General features: G+C 29.4%; 1 protein-coding gene across 1 annotated transcript in view; it reads left to right on the forward strand.

The window, feature by feature from the left end:
* The window catches only part of LOC113375528 (myelin transcription factor 1), a 141,071-nt gene that overhangs the window by 53,615 nt on the left and 65,511 nt on the right, over positions 1-21,945 (forward strand). Inside the window, exon 2 of the mRNA XM_026615461.1 lies at positions 15,414-15,502. Within this exon, the coding sequence (XP_026471246.1) occupies positions 15,414-15,502 (89 nt within the window). The remainder of the gene's footprint in view (positions 1-15,413; positions 15,503-21,945) is intronic.

A 21,945-nucleotide genomic window follows, 5' to 3' on the forward strand; every position in this document is an offset into this window, starting at 1 on the left:
ATATTTTAACTTGATATATTGACCATATTTTTTTTGTAAAATGCAAGTAAATAAAAGCATTTTTCATTGAAATTTGCTCATGTAAAACAAAATAAAATAAGAAAATGTAAATAATATAATTGTAAAACTTAGCAAACCAAATGATTGTGTGATTGTACGTCTAAGTTATAACGTCTAACTTTGTTACCATCTATTATTTTTATACTTATATTTTTTATATTTCTATATTATTTCAACGGATATTAGAACATAAGGGTTCTATAAGATATAGTTATAAATTGACGTCAGTTGTACAAATTACAATCCAAAGAGTTGTGATCTCTATGTGATGATTTTTTAATACAATTTCTTGAATGATTATGAATGTTTTATTAATGTAGCAATGACAGACAAGGGCTATTTTCACATGGAAACATGTTTCTTTCTATATTTCCAAGTTAAAGCCAATATCACTACAGTTTAACATCAGACCAGTGGCGGATATTGACTTGATTGAATTCCCATAGCTCTAACCACTAATGCAAGAGAGAGCCCGTATATAATATTCACCGACTTTTCAACTTTTGAAAACGTGATCTATGGACATCCAAAAAGTGGCTACCTTTTTGGAAAAAATTGAAAAAATCACGTGATTGAATTTTTTGTTATATATTCAAGTAAGCTAGCAAAAAATTGGGTATTTTCAAAATTTGTAATTTTTTTTAATTCTTAATTTTTTTTAATAAATTTTCCGATGCGTGAAAATTATAATCGGTAAAACTTTTTCGAATAACAATTGCACTATTCGACAGAAAAACACTGATAACGATAGTAAATCGAAATTTTAATTTTTTTGCATTTTTAGAGGGGTCGGTGCTGACTTTTCCTAAAGTTAGCACTGAGATAATGAAGATATTGTAAAAATAAAATTATCGATATTTGTAAATGCAAAACCAATTAAAAAAATGTATAATTCGATTAGTTATCAAGTGAAGTTTTAAATTATATATTGTTTTCTTCAACATGAACTTATAGCATTTGCCATCATTTTTAATAGTTTTCAAGTATTCAGGACTATATAAACATATTTTACCGCATTTCGCCCATATGGAGTCACCTACATCCCCGAACGGCAGAAGTTGAAAGCCGCGCGGTATTTCATCTACGGCATACTAATCAAGGAGCACCGCCGCATTACTATACCCCCCGGTCTGACAGGCCAGACGAATCGTATAATTAATTAGTAATTCTTCTCTTTCCATTCACGTTCTACGTGATTTTTATTTTTATGTCATATATTTTTTTCATTAGAATGTTTTCTTATTCTAATTTTCCATATTACAGAAGACATTTTTGTATAATTCCATGCCGTATTATATATTTATTAAAACCGTTAGATATGAATTCATTATTCTTTTTGTTTTGTTTTTGGTACAAGGAGAGAATATTTTTAAGGCGTCTGTGTATCACGAGGTAATGCCATGGAAATTTGATTCGTACTACTGTTATTACGGAAGTGACAAAGATGTTGTTATGACCGCTGTATTCGTAATTTTAATTATAATCGCATGTACATACGCAATGTTTAAGTGATAAATTACTTCAATGATAAATTTAAAATGGGTACTTAAGTCTATGATTTTTTTTATACATAATTTATTTGGCCTCTAAAAACAATACAGCTACATCTATACATAACCAACTTACATTTATAACCTAATTCTACTTATTCTAATAAAACTAATGAAAGTATTATAAAAGTATACATTTCTAAGTAAAGTAAATCGATTTTAAATCAATAAGAATTAAAAAAAAAACTATCTTGAACAAAAAATTTATAAATTACATTTCGTAATTTTTATGTAATAGAACATATTTAAGTAGGCACATAAATATATAAAATTTAATTATGCCAATTCTTTCTATATATTGTAAAGCGATTTAATTTGAATTTAAACTTACAACATGCTCAGTTTAAATCTACACTGAGACGAATTGCGTTACGATATAGAAAAAAGTGGCAAAATTAAATTTTATGTTATTATGGGCCTACTAAAATATGTTAACTATACGTAACATGATACTTATGTTATTTTACTTAATCATGTATTATGATTTAAACTGACATCATGCATTAATTTTTATATATTATCATTACAATTGGATGTGGACGGGATCGTGAGTTAGAACGCCTCTGGCAACCTGACATCGCGAAGAACCGATGTTCATTTTCACTTGAAATTATTGATAACAAAATATGTTTTTAATTAGCCCATTTCAATAGTTGCTTATTTAAACAAACATATTGCAAAATTAAAAGAACAAAACAAATTCATATTTTAGAATCGCTATATCGCTATATCACCATAAGTTTCTCAGGAGCACAATTTAATCATTCATTTCATATTCCTCAAATCTAAAACGTATGCACACTCCTGCTTTATAGCAATAAAACTTATTAGATTTATATTGGGAATTTGTACCCTAATAACTCACTTAATAACATTTATCATACCTGCAGCAATACAACAAATATCCTCATATAATCTCTCAATGGTGATGATACTATCAAATTCCAATTACTGCAACTGGATTGCACTATTGATTAATGCATTTACTGTGAAAACGATATTTTCACGGTAAATTTAGCACGTATATCGTTCCTCGGAGACTGACATGACCATGATTGTATCAATATGTTTTAGATTAGAAAATAAAATTTAATATTATATTATAATGCGTTAGTAAGAGTTTTGTACTGAACTTCAAATATATTCGAAGATGTATAGCTGATTAAGTTGCTATATTGCATTGAAATTACTTGACTTCTATAATTTTAAAATTAGATGGTGACTTTGTAGATTGGCAGTTTTTTATTCGACTTGAATAAAAACTACATTTTATATTTATATATATGAATTATTATTATTAATTATTGTAATGTTCATATTATTTATTATAAAATCTGGAGCAGTGTGTATTTATTTATTAATAAAAAAGGAATTTGATCAATTGGGCAGGGCGGTGCACCAAGGTTCAATTTGCTTTTTAGTAACTATACTGTCTAAACCAGATCAACTACCATACAACATATGACGTGTATCAAACAAACAAATATAGTACTATGTTCATTAAAATTTCCAATTAATTCCTAATTATGAAAATATTTATTTTTTTATATTTTTCTGAAATTTGTCATTTGCCTATTTTACACGGTGTAAAAAACAGCCAGATAAAACAGATCCAATGTCTAATTTGCAATCTTGAAAGGATTTTACGGAATTATAGCGTTAATATTTAACCTACTAATGATCACAGAGCATATAAACTTTATTGTGTACGTATTTCGTCAAAAATATTCGTTAGCAAAGAAATAACTATAAATTTATCTCTTTTAAATTTGTTTTTTAACATAATTTATATTTTATTACCTATTTTTTGTTGTTCGTTTTTCACGGAATGTAAAGGGATGTAATGGTTTAGTTGGTTGTTATCATCCCAATCACTTCTGAGCTTGTATAAACATCAATACCATATAAGACGTATAATTATTTACAAACAATCAAATACCGTACACTCAAACATTATATTCAGGTGTCATCAACTGAATAACAGTGCTCAACAAAAACTAACAACGAATAAAAATACTTCAGTTATAAATATTGATGCTTAGTCATTGATCTTCTGTGGGCCACGTCGCACTAATTTAGGTGTTGGCAACTTACACTTCTTTTTTCCTCTACTTTAACGTAGTATCGTTCAAAAATTTTATATTTATTTTTGCGCTAATGGTGATATATCTTTTGCTTCGCTTTATCCAATTATAAAATATTTTTGGCATTCATTAAGTTTGTTCTATTGTTCTTTGGTTAAGACCAAACTTAACCACTTAAGCGTTAAGTGTAAAGCACAGGTGATATACATTTTCACACTAAATATATCTAAATATAACCTATAAAGCAACAATTTACTGTTTAATTAATTTATATTTATTTTTTAATTATTGTAATAAATATGGCATAAACTCGATTACAACATGGGCTTTCTATACAGCATGGAGCTTTGACTTGGGTTATCTTGCAAAAAATCTTTTCGCAGTTTCAAGATTTATTTGATAAATATTCAAAAGCGTGCGTGTATGTTTATATACATATATATAAATATAGACATATATTTCCCACGACGTATCTTCAACTTTTCAATAAATCACTTTCGTACGAACGGGCGTTCGATCTTCGCGCGGGCGCTAAGTGATGAATGTACGCCGAGCGGCGCGTAGCATAGGGTGCCGGCGACTGCCGAGCGTCAGAAATCGCTTATGGGATAAAAACCGGCATCTTTAAGACACGCCGATGCTTTCTCGCCGCGCTTATGAATAAGTCAAGTGGGAATTGCCACCGTCGGCTATTTGATGATCGTTGGAACTGACATGCTGTTGCTGCAACGGAGCTAAAGAAGAGCTTCAGAAGTATTTACAATCAATCCGCGCATGAAATGATATCCTAACCCCTATTGCATGCCATATATCACATATTATATACATACATACAGATACATATATATATATATATATATATATAAATATATATATATATATATATTAGTGATGTGCCAAGTCGAATCAAGTGATTCGAATCATTCGAATCAAGCCTTTAACGACTTGATTCGAATCAGATTTTACTTGATTCGAATCAACTCGCATCAAGCCGCGAAATATTTACTGTGATAAAATATGTATTAACACAAATTTTTCATAAATATAAAATTTTTCATAAATATAAATATAAAAAAAATGTTTTAATTTAATTCAATATTTTAATAATATAAAAAATAAATATCATAAATATAAAAAATAAATAATGAATTAAATCATGCGAGCCACCCGACTTTAATATGCTTAAATGTATCAGCCAACTCCAATCGTCTTTGTGTGACTTTAACCGCATTCATCGACTAACTATATCATCCGACTTCATATGACTCAAACCGAATCAAGCGGCGATATGAGTTGTTCCGACTTCATATGAGCCAACTCGAATCAAGCGGCGATATGAGTTGTTCCGACTTCATGAGCCAAACCGAATCAAGCGGCGTTACGAGTTATTCCGACTTCAATTCTGATTCGAATCATCCCGACTTCAAGCCGTTCGAGCGATATGAGTTCAAGCGATATGAGTTAACCGTATGGGCGATACAATGCGTCGTCGTTCTTGCGTGTTTATTTATTTTACGGAGCGCTGAGAGCGATTTTGTTCGTGAAATATCAATACCCAATTTTGATAATAATTAAGTGTTTTAGATCTTAAATGTTATCAGAATAAACCACTCGAAATTATGAAACGAGTTTCGGGAATCTTTCAATATAATTCTCTTTTGAAACAATTACTAAACACCAGAAAGTCAGTAAATAATATGTTAACTTCTGATTATGTAAGTAATGGCAAATTCACATTAATGAAATTAACTTTCAGCTCTCAGTTTAGATGCGATCCTTTACTGATTACATAGTAAAATAAACAATCGACCCATGATTCCAAATATTATTTTATATGCTTTAGTGATGCACAATCGTTTGGTAATCTATTATTGTAAATTAATTTGAAGATATGTTTTAGCCGTCCTCAAAATTACATCATTTTTAATAATTTTCAGAATATACTTTTTGATAGTGATTTATGTTTACAATTTCTACTTTGTCGGTTATATTGGTTAAACTGACAATTTTGATTATAAATTTGGATCACTTTTACTAAATTAATACATCCATGATATTTTTTTGTCCATATATATACTTGATTCGAGTTGATTCGAATCATGATTCGAATCAGGTTTTTTTCTGATTCGAATCATTCGAATCGGGAATTTTTCGAGTCGGCACATCACTAATATATATATATATATATATATATATATATATATAATATGATCGTGAAAAATAGGCAGACTGAGATCGAACTTCCTGGATACTTAGCGTCTTATCCATAGTTTTTTTTTCCTGTGGGAATTTGGGAATTTTGGCTTGATTCATTAAATACTGTACACCAATCTTCATGATATTTTATTAAAGATATGTAGCTCATTCTTGTCTAATTTTTAATATTATTAACTATAACGGTTAATATATAAACTGTGTAAAATTGATTACTCATTCCCTACAACAATGTATGTTCAAGATATCATTAATAGTTGCACTTGTTCAGCGAAAACGCTCCTGGCTTAAGATTTGAAAACTACAAACTACGCAAATATTTTTTGTCAACTATTGTGTCTTGACATTATATAGTTGCTTGACCATTATGCAATTAAGTTCAGGCAGTGAGAGCTAGTAATTCAGTTCAGTTCTGATTCAGTCAGTTTTAGTTCAATATGTGGTACTTTGAAGTTTAATCAAGTAGTTCAATACTTTTAAGTCAGTTATGTGTGAAATGTTAATACGAAAATAAAACATCATATCAAAGGTATTTGTCCGTCTATACTGATCAGCGCTTCCACACATACTTGGTGGCAGCGGATTAGATATTTTGTTAGCAGCAGATAGGACCCATATTTTACTTGGCATCATCCAATATACTGGCTAGCATCGGCGATGCCTTAACAATTTATTAGAGCAAAATTTTCTTGAAATTATATTAAAATAGGTAGTAGATACATTTGTAAAAATTGCATTAACTATAAGGTGACCATACATCTCGGATTGGTCGGGACAGTCCTGATTTTCCACTATTTTTTTCAGCAATATTTGTCCCGGTTTTAGATGTTTTGTAGCAGATTTTCCCGGATTTTTAATAATAGTTTTATTGCCGGTATTTTTTTTTTTAAATATATATCAACCAGAAAATTTAAACCGAAAAAATGTGCATGTAAGTTTAGCTTACCACCCTCCCCCTTTCTGTTATCTCACACATTCTAGTCCGTCCCGGATTTCATGCAAAAACAATATGGTCACCTTAATTAACTAACAATGTGTTTATTGAGTAGACTTGGTTTTACATCTTAAAAAGCCTTAATGCTATCATTATTATGTATATATATATATATATATATATATATATATATATATTAAATATCTATCGAAGTAATATAAAATTAATTTTCTCATTAGGGGAAGTACGAAAAAATAGCACGGTCTTTTATTGTTTTGAGGATATTTATTTATTTAATGATATTGTAATCAGACTCAATCGTTTTTAGTCTTCTAATGTTCATTATCTGCTAGTAATGCAGTCTCTTTATTAAGTATGTACTGTAATAAAATAATTATTGAGCAAAAGTGAAATCTATTACAAAAACCAATTTGACATTGCAGTATGGACAAAATGGCAAATACACTAATTTTTGAGAAGGCAGTGTACAAATAAATCGTTAAGTCCTGTTTGGGACATCAGCACCTGACGCATGTGCCATACAACGTCACCAATCTTCGCTGGACTCAAAAAAGGAAAAAATATCTTTGCAATGAATGCAAAACTCTTTTTTTTATGGGTGGATCTTTTGATCTGCTTTACCAAGTACACAGTTACAACCAAATTCAAAAGCCAATCACATTTGACAGGTTCAATTTCTTTTGTGTTGCGTTGTAGTTAATCAGTTACATAAAAGATGAACTACATTTTAATCCAATTAGTTTTGAAAATGGCAGATTTTTTAAATTAAAATAAAACCATTTTTAAATTAGATTTTTTATATTCAATTAAATGTTGTACTACTTATGTACTTCTGTGAAACCAAATATCAAACTAATATTTAGCATTTTATACCCATACCAAAATATGCATCGTGCAGCACGTGTTCTAAATATATTCTCATTCTGCATCTAGTACCAATTTCTTAAAAGCAGAATCCGTTCGAAGCGTAACCTCCGAGTAGCAACCCTTGTAGCTCTTAAGATTACAATATAAATGTAATGTCAAATTTATACAGCATTTCCTCATTTAATACACATTATGAAGGATTTAAAATAATGCAAGATACAGCCACGAAATATATGTAGAAGTATAAACATAAGGTATAAAAGCTATAGAGAATGTATAATATTACAATGGAGAGACTTTATTCATAGCACGTAAATGCGCGGCAAATATTTGGTTTTGAATTCATCAAACGGTAATTTGGGATTAATTGTTCGATTTTAGTAAAAATATCAAGTATCAAGCGGTTACATTTTTTTTAATAATTTGTACATCAATGATTACGGTTATTTAGTTTACACCAATATAATTTTTAAGTCTACATTATTTGAATTTTCAATAAATGTATTGTTATAGAGTTAGATTCATTTCTTACACCTGGGTGGGGCAAAAATGACCAACTAAACCTTTACCCTGGAAAAGGTGTGAAAAATTTTCAAATAGCAAAGAAAAAAGTAATATAAGTAATTCTACAAGAGATAAATTAAATAAATACTTTTTCCGACTCCGGTGATAAATATATCTGACAAAATACTAGATCGAGGTTATTTACAGAGTTATCTCTGTGAAAAATGCCTTCATGAAATTTATATTTTGCTTTGTTTGAATAATATGCCTATTATTTTGTGAAATCTTTTCCAAATTAAAGCAAGATATTCGACCTGTTTGTCTCCGATGGGGTAAAAAGGATTAGGTTTCAATTTTTTGAAAAACGGCAAAAAACACAATAATACAATGATGAATTTGCTAGGAATTGTTTTTTTAATTGAATATAGAGAGATAGTTGTTTCCTCAATTTGTGATTATGATTTGATTGTTTTCACAATATAATTGCTCAAAGTCAAATTTGACTTATGTTAAGGTGAACATACGTCTCGGTTTGGCAGGGACAGTCCCAGACTTTTGGCAGGGACGTGTCCCCGGTTTTTCTAAAAACAATATTTGTTCCGGATTTAGATCTTTTGTTTCTGATTTTCCCGTTTTTTTTTTGAAAACTAATAAGTAAATTAACGAAAATTATAAAAATAAACGAACAGGTGCTCATTTTTTTTAAATTAATCATGAAGAAAATTAAATAGAGGCTCAAAAGCGATGAAAACAAAGATGAAATAAAGATAAGAGTATAATACATTAGAAAATATACTTTTCTCAATGATTTCCCAATTTAATTATTAAAGTAATATATAAAGTTTTTTGTATAAACACATAATAGACAAAAGCGAAGATACAGTGATTCTTAAAAATTTAGAATTTTGATTTTTTAATATAAAATATGTTCTGCCAATATAAATAATATAAAAAATATTGAAAATCTTAAAATTTTTCGTTTGGTGTTTTTATATTCAGGATCTTTATTTTTCATAAACTTGTAATAAACAAAGAAGCAAAACGTATATAAATACCTTCGCCGAATTTCGTAAAGAGGAGAGACTTTAATTGCAAGTGCCTCACCATCTAATATCTATACACGTCTGCCTACATTACCCCGTACACTTACATCAGTTCTCGACATGGGTGTTTGTGTACACGCATGTGCCATCATAAGAATATATGTACTTAAATTCATCATGGTGTTGGTATGCGCCCGATCTTAATTTGCACACAAAGTACTTCACCCGAGGTTTTTGGGGTTAAAATCAACCCCCGTCCCTCTTTCACGTTTTAACTAGCACGACGCCGGATTGCATACTTGCCGAGTGGGTTATTTTATATTGCGCGGCTGCACATACTGTATATCAGACGGTGAGCAGAACGCCTTATTATTCCAATGCATTGCTCGCTGATGAGTTATATGAGGAATATGTATAAATTATAAATTGCTTATTACACTATTAGAATGAATTCGGGCACAATGTTGCATGAGAGACTGCAGACTGACTGGCTGCGATCGCTTCGTGAACAACAGCTCCTGGGGGTATCCATACATTCGTTTGTTTTGTTAATTACTTTCTACTATCTTTAGTTTCGAACATTTTGCATCAACGCGCGCCATATCTTGATATCGAACAAGTAATAATTAATACAGCAAATATAATAGCTTCGTCGCTGAAATATACAGATGTATTTGATAATATACCGGAATAGCGATATATAATATAGACAAAAATCACATGCTTAAAAGCTTCAAAAGTACGTTATAGAATGTGAAATTGATGAAGATACAGATAAACTAACTAGGAAATTGAATTTAACCGTTAAAACGTATTTCCTACATCTAATGTTAGGGGGCTAGGAGCTTGTTGTAATAGTTTTTTTCAAATCAATATATCTTGAGAACTACTGATTATGTTTCTTCCAAAAAAATAAATGGATTCTGTATGTATTCCCTAATTAAGTGAAAATAATTTCATAACTATTGATTTATTATTTCAAAATTAATCATTTTCTAGAAAAAGTGCGGTGTTACAACTTATGTCGTGTTTGAGGCTCTTTGTAGCATCTATCGGGGCTAGTAGTAACAGCGAAAAACGGCAATAATAACTCTAACTATTAATTTGTTGTGCCCATATCTTACAAACAATATATTCCGCCCAACCTTATTCACTATATATGTAGCTTCCATTCCATTCTTGAATGTTACAACTAGCCCCAAGGTTTTGTTCCAACTAATCCTAATAGTGATTTTTTTGCATTAATCAGGATAACTATTTAAACAATCTAGCAATCACAAAAATTGTTACATATTATCTCAATATGGATTAATTTGAAACGAAGTAAGATATATAAAATTTAAAATTAGTCGATAATAATAACGCAAACCGAAATTTTATAATAGATCAATTTTATATTAACTAAATTAAAAAGGACCCACATAATAGATATGGGTTAGGAGCGGTGTTGTCGAGCCGGAACGCGCCGGAACGCGCCGGAACGTCGTTCCGGCAAAACATTTTTGGGACGGAACGCGTTCCGGCAAGAAAAAATATAAAAAAATCGCTACATACAGAAAATGATTTAATATGTAAAGATTAATAAGTGAGCACAGGATGCATGTGCAAATCATATAATTTTTCCATATATTTCCATAGCTTAGGTAAATACGCATCTTTTTGTAGGTCTAATGCAAACTTTCTCAATATTACGGATTATAGAAAAATTCCAAATTCTGTATGTATTAGTCTGTATATTTATAAATTGCCATCTCTACCAGACAGCGGTATAATAATTTTTATATTATATTTTTAAATTTAGAATTTTTAGAATTCAGTAAGTTGCGAGACTAAGAACATCTCAAGAAAATCAGCTCGCACAAGTTACTCAAACATTTAATAAAATTTATAATTCTATGTCTATTATCGTACAATGCACACAATCGTTTAAAAGTGCAGTAATTAATTTTCTATAAAGTGAGAACGGCAAAGGCAGCAGTAAGGTGTAATCGACGCCTTAACGGATATTTTAGATATTTAATACCGAGATAAAAATTCTTATAGAAAAAATAATATTTATAAATTAAATCTTATATACATTCGCATTTCTTATACGCTAACACCTACACCATAGGTTTCTATTCGTGTATTTTTATAGCCTTACGTATGCCTATACGTTGCATTCTATACTACACGCCTTACATCTATACCATACGCTATATTTCATCATATACTCTCAATCCCTACATTATATAACCTATCTATATCTACTATATATCCTATTACCTACAATTTTTCTTACACGCTATTTGTACCCTTACCGGGAATCGAACCCGGGTCCGCCGCGTGACACGCTACCACCTTACCCACTACACCACCGTAACTCTACAATCAACCGTCTTATTCCGCGTGTCGTCGCGCCACCTTAGTATTAATTATCTAATTAATTAGAAAATGACCCGCGGTAACAACAGTGCGTTCCATATTATATTATTTGTGGGGGTACTCGATAGGGTAGTGGTTAAGTTACGCGACTGCCACGCGGAGGTCCCGGGTTCAATTCCCGGTATAGACAATAGATAGGTAGAGGTAATAAAAAAAAAATACATAGGGCGTGAGGAAAACCTATATAATATAGGTGAATATATAAATTAAACAGTAGTATTTATAAGAAGTAAAATGTATGTAGGTATATAATAAGTTAATGACGATATAGGTATCTCACGGTATGATAGATAATAGATATCTATCTATGATATACAATAATATAGTATAGTATGATAGGTAATAGGTTATCTATCATATGAGGTTAAGTCTTATAAAGTATTGTAATAAATCTTGAGTACTATTATATCATAATAAATATCTGTAGGTATTAATGAGTACAAATAATACCAAAATAAATATAATTAATGTCATTGAAGAATATAAATTATGTACTCAATGATTTTATCATATTGTACAATTTAATGTATAGACTAGCTGTATATAAAGAGTTAATTATATAAGAAGTCAATAGATTAGATTTGTGAGTTCTTATCGAAATATATCAAATTTTATGAACCGGATTTTAAATTTTAGCGTTCCGGCAAAAAAAAATATTAGCACAACACCATTGGTTAGGAGGGTTTACATGTTCAATCGAGATAAAAAATATTTTAATTTTGTTCAAGATCCCATTGGAAAACGCTTTTTACTACTTACTCCTGTTGCAATAAGCTCCTAGTTTCTCCATAAATTGTATTGAAATATTGACAATATAAAAAGTTTTATATATCTTACAATTAGACTCATTTTGAACTAAGAAGTAGAGCATTGGTTTTGTAGAAATACATAATTCAATTTTATCAAATTTTGTGAATAGCGTGATAAGTAAGATTAAATTAATAATATATATATATATATATATATATATATATATATATACTTGTGTGTATAGCTATGTACGATATTCATGCGCTGTGAAAATTTCAAACTCAATCGCCATAACTTATTGTCTTCGTCTGAGAGTATCGTCACTCAATATATCTTCTAATATTCGCCATTTTTACACTGAGCGAAGGTAGGGCCCGTTACAGACTCTTTTAAAACGTCTCCATAACCTTTATGATAAAACATCAAATATGTATTTAAAACGCGTAATGACCTCTCACAGAGGCATAATAAGCTTTTCTTTTATAAAAGCCGGATAATAGCATGGAATTAAAAAAAGTTTTCGCATCGGCCCCGGTCCGCACGCCTCTCCTATCGGCGTGTTTCCATCTAAGAACGTCTGGTTATATCATTCTTTTCAGTATACGGTATTAATACCCGCCTCCGCGGCATCAGCAAGCCGATGTAATCTGATAAGTGCTAACAATTCAATGAACATTTAGAATGAAGTAAAATATAAAAAAAAACAATAGAGGCACAATATTCAAGTTTCGCTGCATTGTTCTACGGGGCTCGTGATTCTCAAGACGGCGCCCTCGTCCCTTCGTTGCACGGCGGAGATTTTTATACGATTGTCGTCTCGTACTAGTTCTTGTCCCTGCGTTTCAGGAAATAATAATACTCGTCTGCGACCCTTGGGTTTATATGACACTTATCACGCCGACTTGATTTTATTCCCCTTCAATACAGTTGGTGATCTTAATTCTTAAATCGTAGTATTGCATATTTTATATTATCATTATAAGTGTATTTTCAATAGTTTAAGGAATAATTAAATTTTACAACAAAACATAACTCTGACCTTAAATAAATATGGAAGTAGATTAACACTAACTTATATTATTTTAAAAATATTGCTTATTTTATTTATAATAAAATTTATTGTTTTATATACAGTTAGATAGGTACAAACTTTTGATGGCTTATTTTATATTAGGGGACACTGGGTACTGTTTTGCTATTTTTTTTAATCATAATTTTGTTAATTCACCAGTTGGGTGGTGGGAGAAAAGTGAATAAAGTTGTAATTTGAGCATTTGTCTACATGAAAAAACTAAAATACTACCCTTGAATACAATCAAATCATACAAGAGAAGGGCGAATGTCACAGCCGTTCACAACATGGTTTATAACAACTTTTATTGGCTTTAATAACAGTAATATGACGAACCAACATAATCATTTAAACAGAGCTTATAAATAATATATGACAAAACATATTTTTTTAAACAAAGTTAACAAGATTATTTGTGAATTTTTTATATTGAATTTTCTTTTTCCTTGCTTTTTCGTTTTTGGTCTTAGTTAGTTTGAATTTTTTTATCTGTTTAATCATCACCCGAAAAGAATAAGAAATACATGTCACAACAGTTAGTTTTTTTAATTTTTCACAAACTTCCCGGACACGTAGAAGCTTCAATTAGACGTCAGGCGAATTGTCTTGTGGGCTAGAATAACGTGAAAAAAACTGCATTTTAATATTCTCAATGGTTGCCGAATAAATAACAAAAAACTGAAATTATAGCATGATGCTAGCGTCACGTTTTTTTTCCGATTTTGGATGAAAATTTTTTGTTTCCGATTTTGATGATTTTCACAACGTTTAAACCTTATGACATAAGGAAAATGCCATTAAAAAATTTCGATCGCACTTCAAATAGTTTTCGAGAAAAACGCATTTTTAATACGTGAAAAGTAGCGAATGGTTTTTAGCGAATATCTCGGGAACGGTTAGAGCTATCATAAAAATTTTTGCACCTGCAGATACATATTTTAAATGCGCATATTTCATTCATACGCAACGCACACTTTTAAAAACAAATCATCATTATGACTCAGCTAAATTATCTAAGCAAAAACCAATTGCTGGTAAATAACTACTAATGTTCAACTTAGAATAAACTAGTGATCTATCTGTATACAAATAACAGTTATGAGTTACTAAAAGTATCAGTTATTAAGAGAATTTGAACGTTCTAATTATTAAGCGTTGAATAGCATATTTGAAAATATGACTATTTATTCGTTTATATTTTTAGTTTTTCTTTATTTAAAAGTCTAGAAAGTGATCATATCAATAAAGTAAGTAAATTTTTTAAATGTATTGGCTTTCAATATTATAATTGAATGAAATACAGATAAAAAATATAGCGTCTTCTGTGACACAATTTACATGTGTCCACATCTTACAAACTCTACATTCCATCCAATTTTTGTCACTTACAAAATTTTTGCATGTTACAAGTATGATTTTTTTACATTAATCAAGCTAACTTTACAATTTAACAACACAAAAATTATTACACATTATCAAAAATTGAAAAGTTTTAAACAAAATATAATATGTATATACAATTTAATATTAGTCAGTTAATAATTTTACATTACCTGTCCAAAATGACGGACCTGCACAGTATCTATGACAATTTTGTGCAGGACTGTACAATGGAGACAAAAAAAATTATATCGTTTAAAATCCTATTGAAAAGCACCTGTTAGTAGTGGGTCTACCTTATTACAGTTAGACCCTGGTCTCGTATTCAACTAAAAAGTTGCTCATTATAATCGGCTGCTGATAACATCTACGAATTAATGAATTATCAAGTTTTCAAATTTCTTATATTATTTTCATAATTATTTATTGCCTTACTGTTATTGACATTTTTATCATATTATTTTTTTAGTTAAATATTTTAGAAAATATATTATTCCATTTGTCTTTCAGGCACAATGCGACGAAAGGGCAGTGTTAAAATTTAAAGAAATTCCTTGTCAAACTGAGCCATCCGATTACAGCAAAGCCAATTTAGATAGGTAAGTTACATGTGTTGTCAAATATAACATTTTGTTAGGAACAATTTTAGCATTGTGTGATAATGAAACTTATAGTCAACTCAGTGCAGCTTTGTTCAAATAATGTAATTAAATTCGACCAATTTTCAAGAGATAGTTTATATATAAATATATATATATATATATATATATATATATATAAATATATATAATGTGTAAATGTATGTGTGTTTTACTGTGTATATTACACTCGAATAATTATTTATTAATCCACAAAACCTACGATATGTACGGCTAGATTTTATTGTCATTAGCTGAAAACTTTCTTTCAAACCAATTAGTTTATTAACTATATAAATATAGTCATAATCATTCGTAGACATTTGTAGACAGATGAAAAGGTAAACAGGTAAATTAGTAGATAGATAAACTGGTGGACAGATAGATAGACAAATGTGTAGACAGATCAACAGGTTGACAGGTTAATTGGTAAACATGTAAAACGGGGGGAAAGGTAAATTGGTAAATAGGTAAATTGGTAGAGAGGAAAATTGGTAGACTGATAAAAGGTTGACAGGTATATTGGTAGGCAGGTATATTGGTGGACAGGTAAATAGGCATACAGCTAGGCCATAAATAGTTTAAAATCAAAACGTTATTTATTTATTAATTATCATTTGTCTTCTATACATCATGTGAATGTAATTAGTAATATAAATACTAGAGTATTTACGGTTTTGTGGTGATAGTTTGTTTCTTTAGTTTCAAGAACTATACCTAAACTTCTTTCCAAAAATTTTGTCTTTATGTTTATTATATTTCCCACGTATGTATGATTATGTGCATGCATATATGAGTAAGTATCAATGTAGTTCGCTACTGCATTAAAACACATTGAAACCGCTCTGTAAAGTGCGCTGCTTCCCATTCGCTTCGCAAGTAAAAGCTTCCTGATTTCCCGTCCAAATTATAACATAACAATAAAGCTCACGGTTCCTTGCTTTTTACAGTTTGCGCAACGAGCATCCCTTATCGCCACACATAAGGGTTATTTACCACCCATCCGTTTCATAATAAAGTACCTCAATTTATAAAAGCCGCGGCCATGGAACAAAACGCCACCGAAAACAGTGCTATAATTTCTTGAAGCGTTCCTTACATTGTATTTGTGAGGAATGTTCTCGTTCAGATTTAATAGCAACATTACGAGTATGACTATATATGAGTATTACGGTCGCGGAAAAGAGTACTTTTTTCATACGTTTTAACATATTATTGCGCTTACTTCGCCGCGCCGAGTTGATATATTGCGCCTTCTAAATGTGAGAAAATTATTTATCATTGCGGAAAACTGCGCTTTTCTAAGTATGCTGCAACACTTGGGGACAACTGGAAAGAATTCTTAACAAGTGAGGTGATAAAATTAGCGAAGAAAGCTGTCGAGAAATCGTTGCGGTTCATGACCCGAATTCAGACAAATGGCACATTATGATAAAACTAGTTGTAGTGCATATGAACTGTACATGGGACAAATTTTTATTTTACATAAAAAATAGAGAAACAAAAAATCAATAGTTATAAGCCTATATATGCAAATGAAAAATGAAAAATATGTTTAAACTTTTTTTGTATAAATGATTTATGTTCGCACATTAAATTAAAATCTTAATTAAATTAAAACCATAAATATCGATACTGGGTATCTTGACAATTTTATAGAATTGAGATTTAGGTGTGATCTCACAAAAAAACAAAAAATATTTAGTAAAATATCGAAAAATTTGGAGTATGGTTTGAAATTTGAAATACTGTCAAAATTTGGACAGTAAATACCACTGAATGAAGACTAGGAATTCAGCCGAATAATATGGATAATATGGACATGTTTTAAGAATACATAGTGAAGAAGAAATTTTTTGAAGAAAAAAATTAAATATTTTTTAAGTTATCGTCGATCTCCAACGGCGCGACAAAAAAATGGCCCTTTCCTGCTTCAGTGATTCCGGCCTTCTACGTGGATGAAATTTAATAAAAAAAATCTCATTAAACTTGATAATATTGTCTGTGAAATGAACTACAATAAAGAAAAAAAATTAAAAATTGACAAAATGACGGCGTTTTTTTTTTAAAAAAGTCGAATTTTACCCAAAATTTTGGTCGTTTTTGGACTGCCAAAATTCGATTTTTTATGCGATCAAAAAATCGATAGTTCATTTTACGGAGAACTATATATAGAACATGTAAAAAAAATTTGATAGTGATCGGATCATTTGTTTTTCAGTAATCGCTGCAGCAAATTCGGAAATTGCTGTTTCGAGAAAAACGCGTTTAAAGATTAAATGATCGTTATACTATATACTACTGTAACTGTAACTCAAAAAATATTTAAGATATCGATTTAAAATTTTGGTATGTTATTTTTAAAGGTATAGCCTATCGAAATATGGAAAAAGTGATTTTTTTTTAAAATTTCATACTAGTTGTGCCCCTTAATACAAAATATTCATAAAAAAAATTATTGGCATGACCGTATTCAGTGCCGTGAATATGTTATGTTTTATGCTATATTATTTGGTGCTATATGGTATTAATGATATACTAATTTGCTCATTATCAACTTTTTGTCGGCATATTAAATTTTAATATTGACTTGTGTTAGTGCATAATAGTCATAGAATATAATTAATCAACTAGCGTTTAAATTTTTTAAATTATTATCATAAGTATCTCCAGTTATGGCATATGGTTAAAAAAAATTCACATCGAGTTTGGAACCCCGAAATTATGGGAAATATTAGAGCGAGTATACCGACGAATGTTTAAGGAAAATGCTCGTTATGTATTTCACGTAGACTTGGCGTACCTGTACGCGTTGGCGCGTTCGCCTGGCTGTGAAAATTAAGACATAAATTACACAGAACCAACGAGGAGAAACCACAGATGCAAAACGAAAGATGACGGTTATAATCAAGGAGCTAGAATTTGTGCTTGATGCTAAATTACTTTACACCTGTAAAAAAAATTCTAAAAGCGACACAAAATTGACAAAGTTTCATTTATTTATTCTCGCCCTTCCATCCGTTTATAATAGTTAAAAATGTTGTCTAAAAATGTACGTCGTGTTGAATGTCTGTTATACAATTCGCTGAAAATTCGTGTAATAATATATGACCCTGCATTTTTATATTTTACATGGCTTTAAGCCTTTTCCAAAATTTTCTGTTATTTAATTGGCGATCATTTGATCGGATACTTAAATCTGTTAATTAAAATAACACAAATAGATGTTTTTTTTTTTCAATTTCAGTTTTTTTGTTTCAATATTATAAAATATTTTTCCTTAAATTAGTTGAATGTTAAAGTTATATGTTATAATATATCAACTATTCAACACAGATATATATTTTGTAGATATACACGGTACTTTTGAAACAATTATATTTTCGTATAAAAAATTAATATTTATTTTAGCGTTGATCATGTGGACTTTATTTTAGAATATGCATTCATTTACATTAAGGATATATAAATCATTTAATCAATAATATTAGAAGCATTTATATACTCATACATAATTCATATTTTTTGAGCTTGGTAATTTTCTGTGAGTTATTAACATCATATTACTTTTTTCTATATCTATCCAAATATATTTTTTGAATATCTGTATTTTTGTTTCTCAATCACATACTTTTCTTAAATGATGCAGTTTGGAAACCGAAACGAAAGAAAAGCAAGCTTTTAATGTCGTATTCAGAAACAATCGTGCAAAATAATGAATAGAAATTATATAAATAGTAACAACTACTTTAGTGTGCACTGTTTGTATCATATTTGAATATTCTAGTTTCAATTGTGTTTGCCGTAATAACGTTTATTAAAATTCTACATTTTTGACAAAATTCATATTGAAAAATATTTTCTACTATTATTTTTGTTTCGCAATAAAATATACTGACTATTTTATAACAAAATCGCGTAAACACTATTAACGTGACGTGGATTAATGTGACAAGGCGATATTATACCAAATGCTCTATTAAAAATGAGGTTATCCTAAGAGTGTAGCTAGGAATTTGTTAAATTTATTTTTGAAAAAATTATCGACTTATTTTGACTCTTCTCATAAAAAAATACAATTTGTGTACTTATCATTATAAGTGAAGCTTTATTACCAGTCTGAAGAACTGGATCACTGTTCTTACTGCATCACATTAGATAAATTCTTGAATTTTTTTTTCTTTAAAATATTGATATAATATTTATATGAAAGTAAATTAGGTTATGACTCAGGTGTGACAATATTTGTTGTTACTTGTTTTCTTTTCGTGATTAAAACTTTGGCATTTCAACCAGAATATTACTGGTACTATACCCAACTCGGACAGCATTATGTCAAGTAGTAGTAATATTAGTTTTCAGTTCAAAATATAGATGGAAGGATGCTTCTAAGTGAAAATAGACCTTCCACGTTATTGTTCGATCCAATTGACATTTTTAAAGAAATTTTAATATTAAAATATATCAAATAGATAAAGGCCAACCAAATAAATCATATTGTTTAAAAAAATAATTGCTTATACAAGTCTTAAATTCTAAACGCTGTTTGGACCTACCCGATAATCTATTTGTGTACAGTTTTACGCGCCAAAAATTTTTTTTTGGTATTTGGTTTGCATGCACAATTGAATTAATACTATTCTTTAATCTGACTGTAGAGTAACAAGTTGTTTTCCACAACATAAATTCTGAAATAATAATATTTTTGACAATACAATTCATCCCCATTTATCATAACGATATAAGGGCATACTATGCAAAGTACCCTTTTTGAAATAAAAATAAAAATAATCATTCCGTATCGCATTACCGTTAAAATCGTCGTTTATCTTTGAAATCAGGGCGAGCATCTGCGTGCTAGTTCATCGAGTGGCGCGATCTTGGTCCCGAAAGTGGTATATTATTGAATAACGGAGAGACTGAAAGGATGCATTAACTTGATTTGTTGCGTAATGGTTCAATAATCGCAGTAGTCGTTATGTTGTTATCGCTATCGTTATGTTTCCTCTTGACTGAAATAATGGGCCGCCTTGTTTCATGAATTTCCCCTTTAGCTTACTTTATTTTGATTCTGGAAGATCTGCCGTCTTCATCAGATTATTAGAAATAATCGGTGACCACAGAAGTTCAGATGATATAGCGTTATGTATTACCTTTTTAAATTGAAACTTTTATAGCGGCGATTAACTTACTTATTGTATATATAAATTTCTACCCATATGTATTTTGCTTTAGATTAAAATATTAAATAGGAAAAGTATTAATAACATAATATACAGTATTTTTATGTTTGTGAACAAAAAAGAGAATCTAGTTAACATTTTTTTAAAAAAAGTTTTCAATACATAAAAATTACCTAAAATTTATTTATATTCATTTCATTCTGTCTGATACAGTTTAACATGGCGTGTTTCTAGCTATAGCGGCGATTACCATTTTTATTTTAATTTAACAGCAGTCTGTACTTATCGAACTGAATTCAATTACAAATTTGAATAATTAATATTTGATGGTAATTAACCAATTATCTATAAAATGTTATTATTTATTAGATGTATTAGATATTTAGCAGCGATCTGTAGAATAAATATTTAGCACAGTTCGCACACTGTACTTATTCTTTTACCATCTAGTATCAACATTATTTTATAAGAACCAAATAAGTTGATATCACTTATTTTCTATATCTATTATGTTGGAAATGATATGCTCTATCGTTATTATATTTATTACAAGTTTCAGAAATATATGAATAAATTAGGTACTATATAACAAACAGGTATACTCGTAATGTTTGCAGTAATTTTTATAAATTTAATTGAACTTAAAAATATATAATACTTTCAATTATCTGAATATATATATATATATATATATATATATATATATATATATAACAAAAAGAAGTTAATTAAAAAGCGATCATCTAGACAATTAAAAAAAACTAATTCTGTTTCTAATAAATTTCATTACTCTCAATTTGATTTTTGTCGTTAGTGAATGAATTATAAGAAGTTCTTACAAAAAACACTAAAACCACATTCAATGAACAATAATCCATATCAAAAGCCTTTTCCTTTGTTGTTAGTTTTATTATTTGTAAGCGCTGTTGTTCAGTTTACGAAACCTTAATATAATTTTTAAATGTACGTTATTTAATTATTTTATAAGATATGATATTAATTTTAAGTTAGTTTCTATATAACTTTTATAATAGCTTATATGCGGGTGGAGTAAAAAGAACCAACTGATCCTTTATCCTGGCAATGGTGTAAACAATAAAAAAATTGTAATTAAACATGTAAATCTAGTTAAAAACAAAGCATTTTACAAGAAAGAAATTAAAATAATTGTTATTCCAATCTGCTAATGAATATTTCTGACGTAATACCAGATCAAGGTTA

The sequence above is a fragment of the Ctenocephalides felis genome, unplaced genomic scaffold (genome assembly GCF_003426905.1).
Source record: "Ctenocephalides felis isolate EL2017-DRISC unplaced genomic scaffold, ASM342690v1 CF-g0.4_SCAFFOLD_01886, whole genome shotgun sequence".
Lineage (NCBI taxonomy): Eukaryota > Metazoa > Arthropoda > Insecta > Siphonaptera > Pulicidae > Ctenocephalides > Ctenocephalides felis.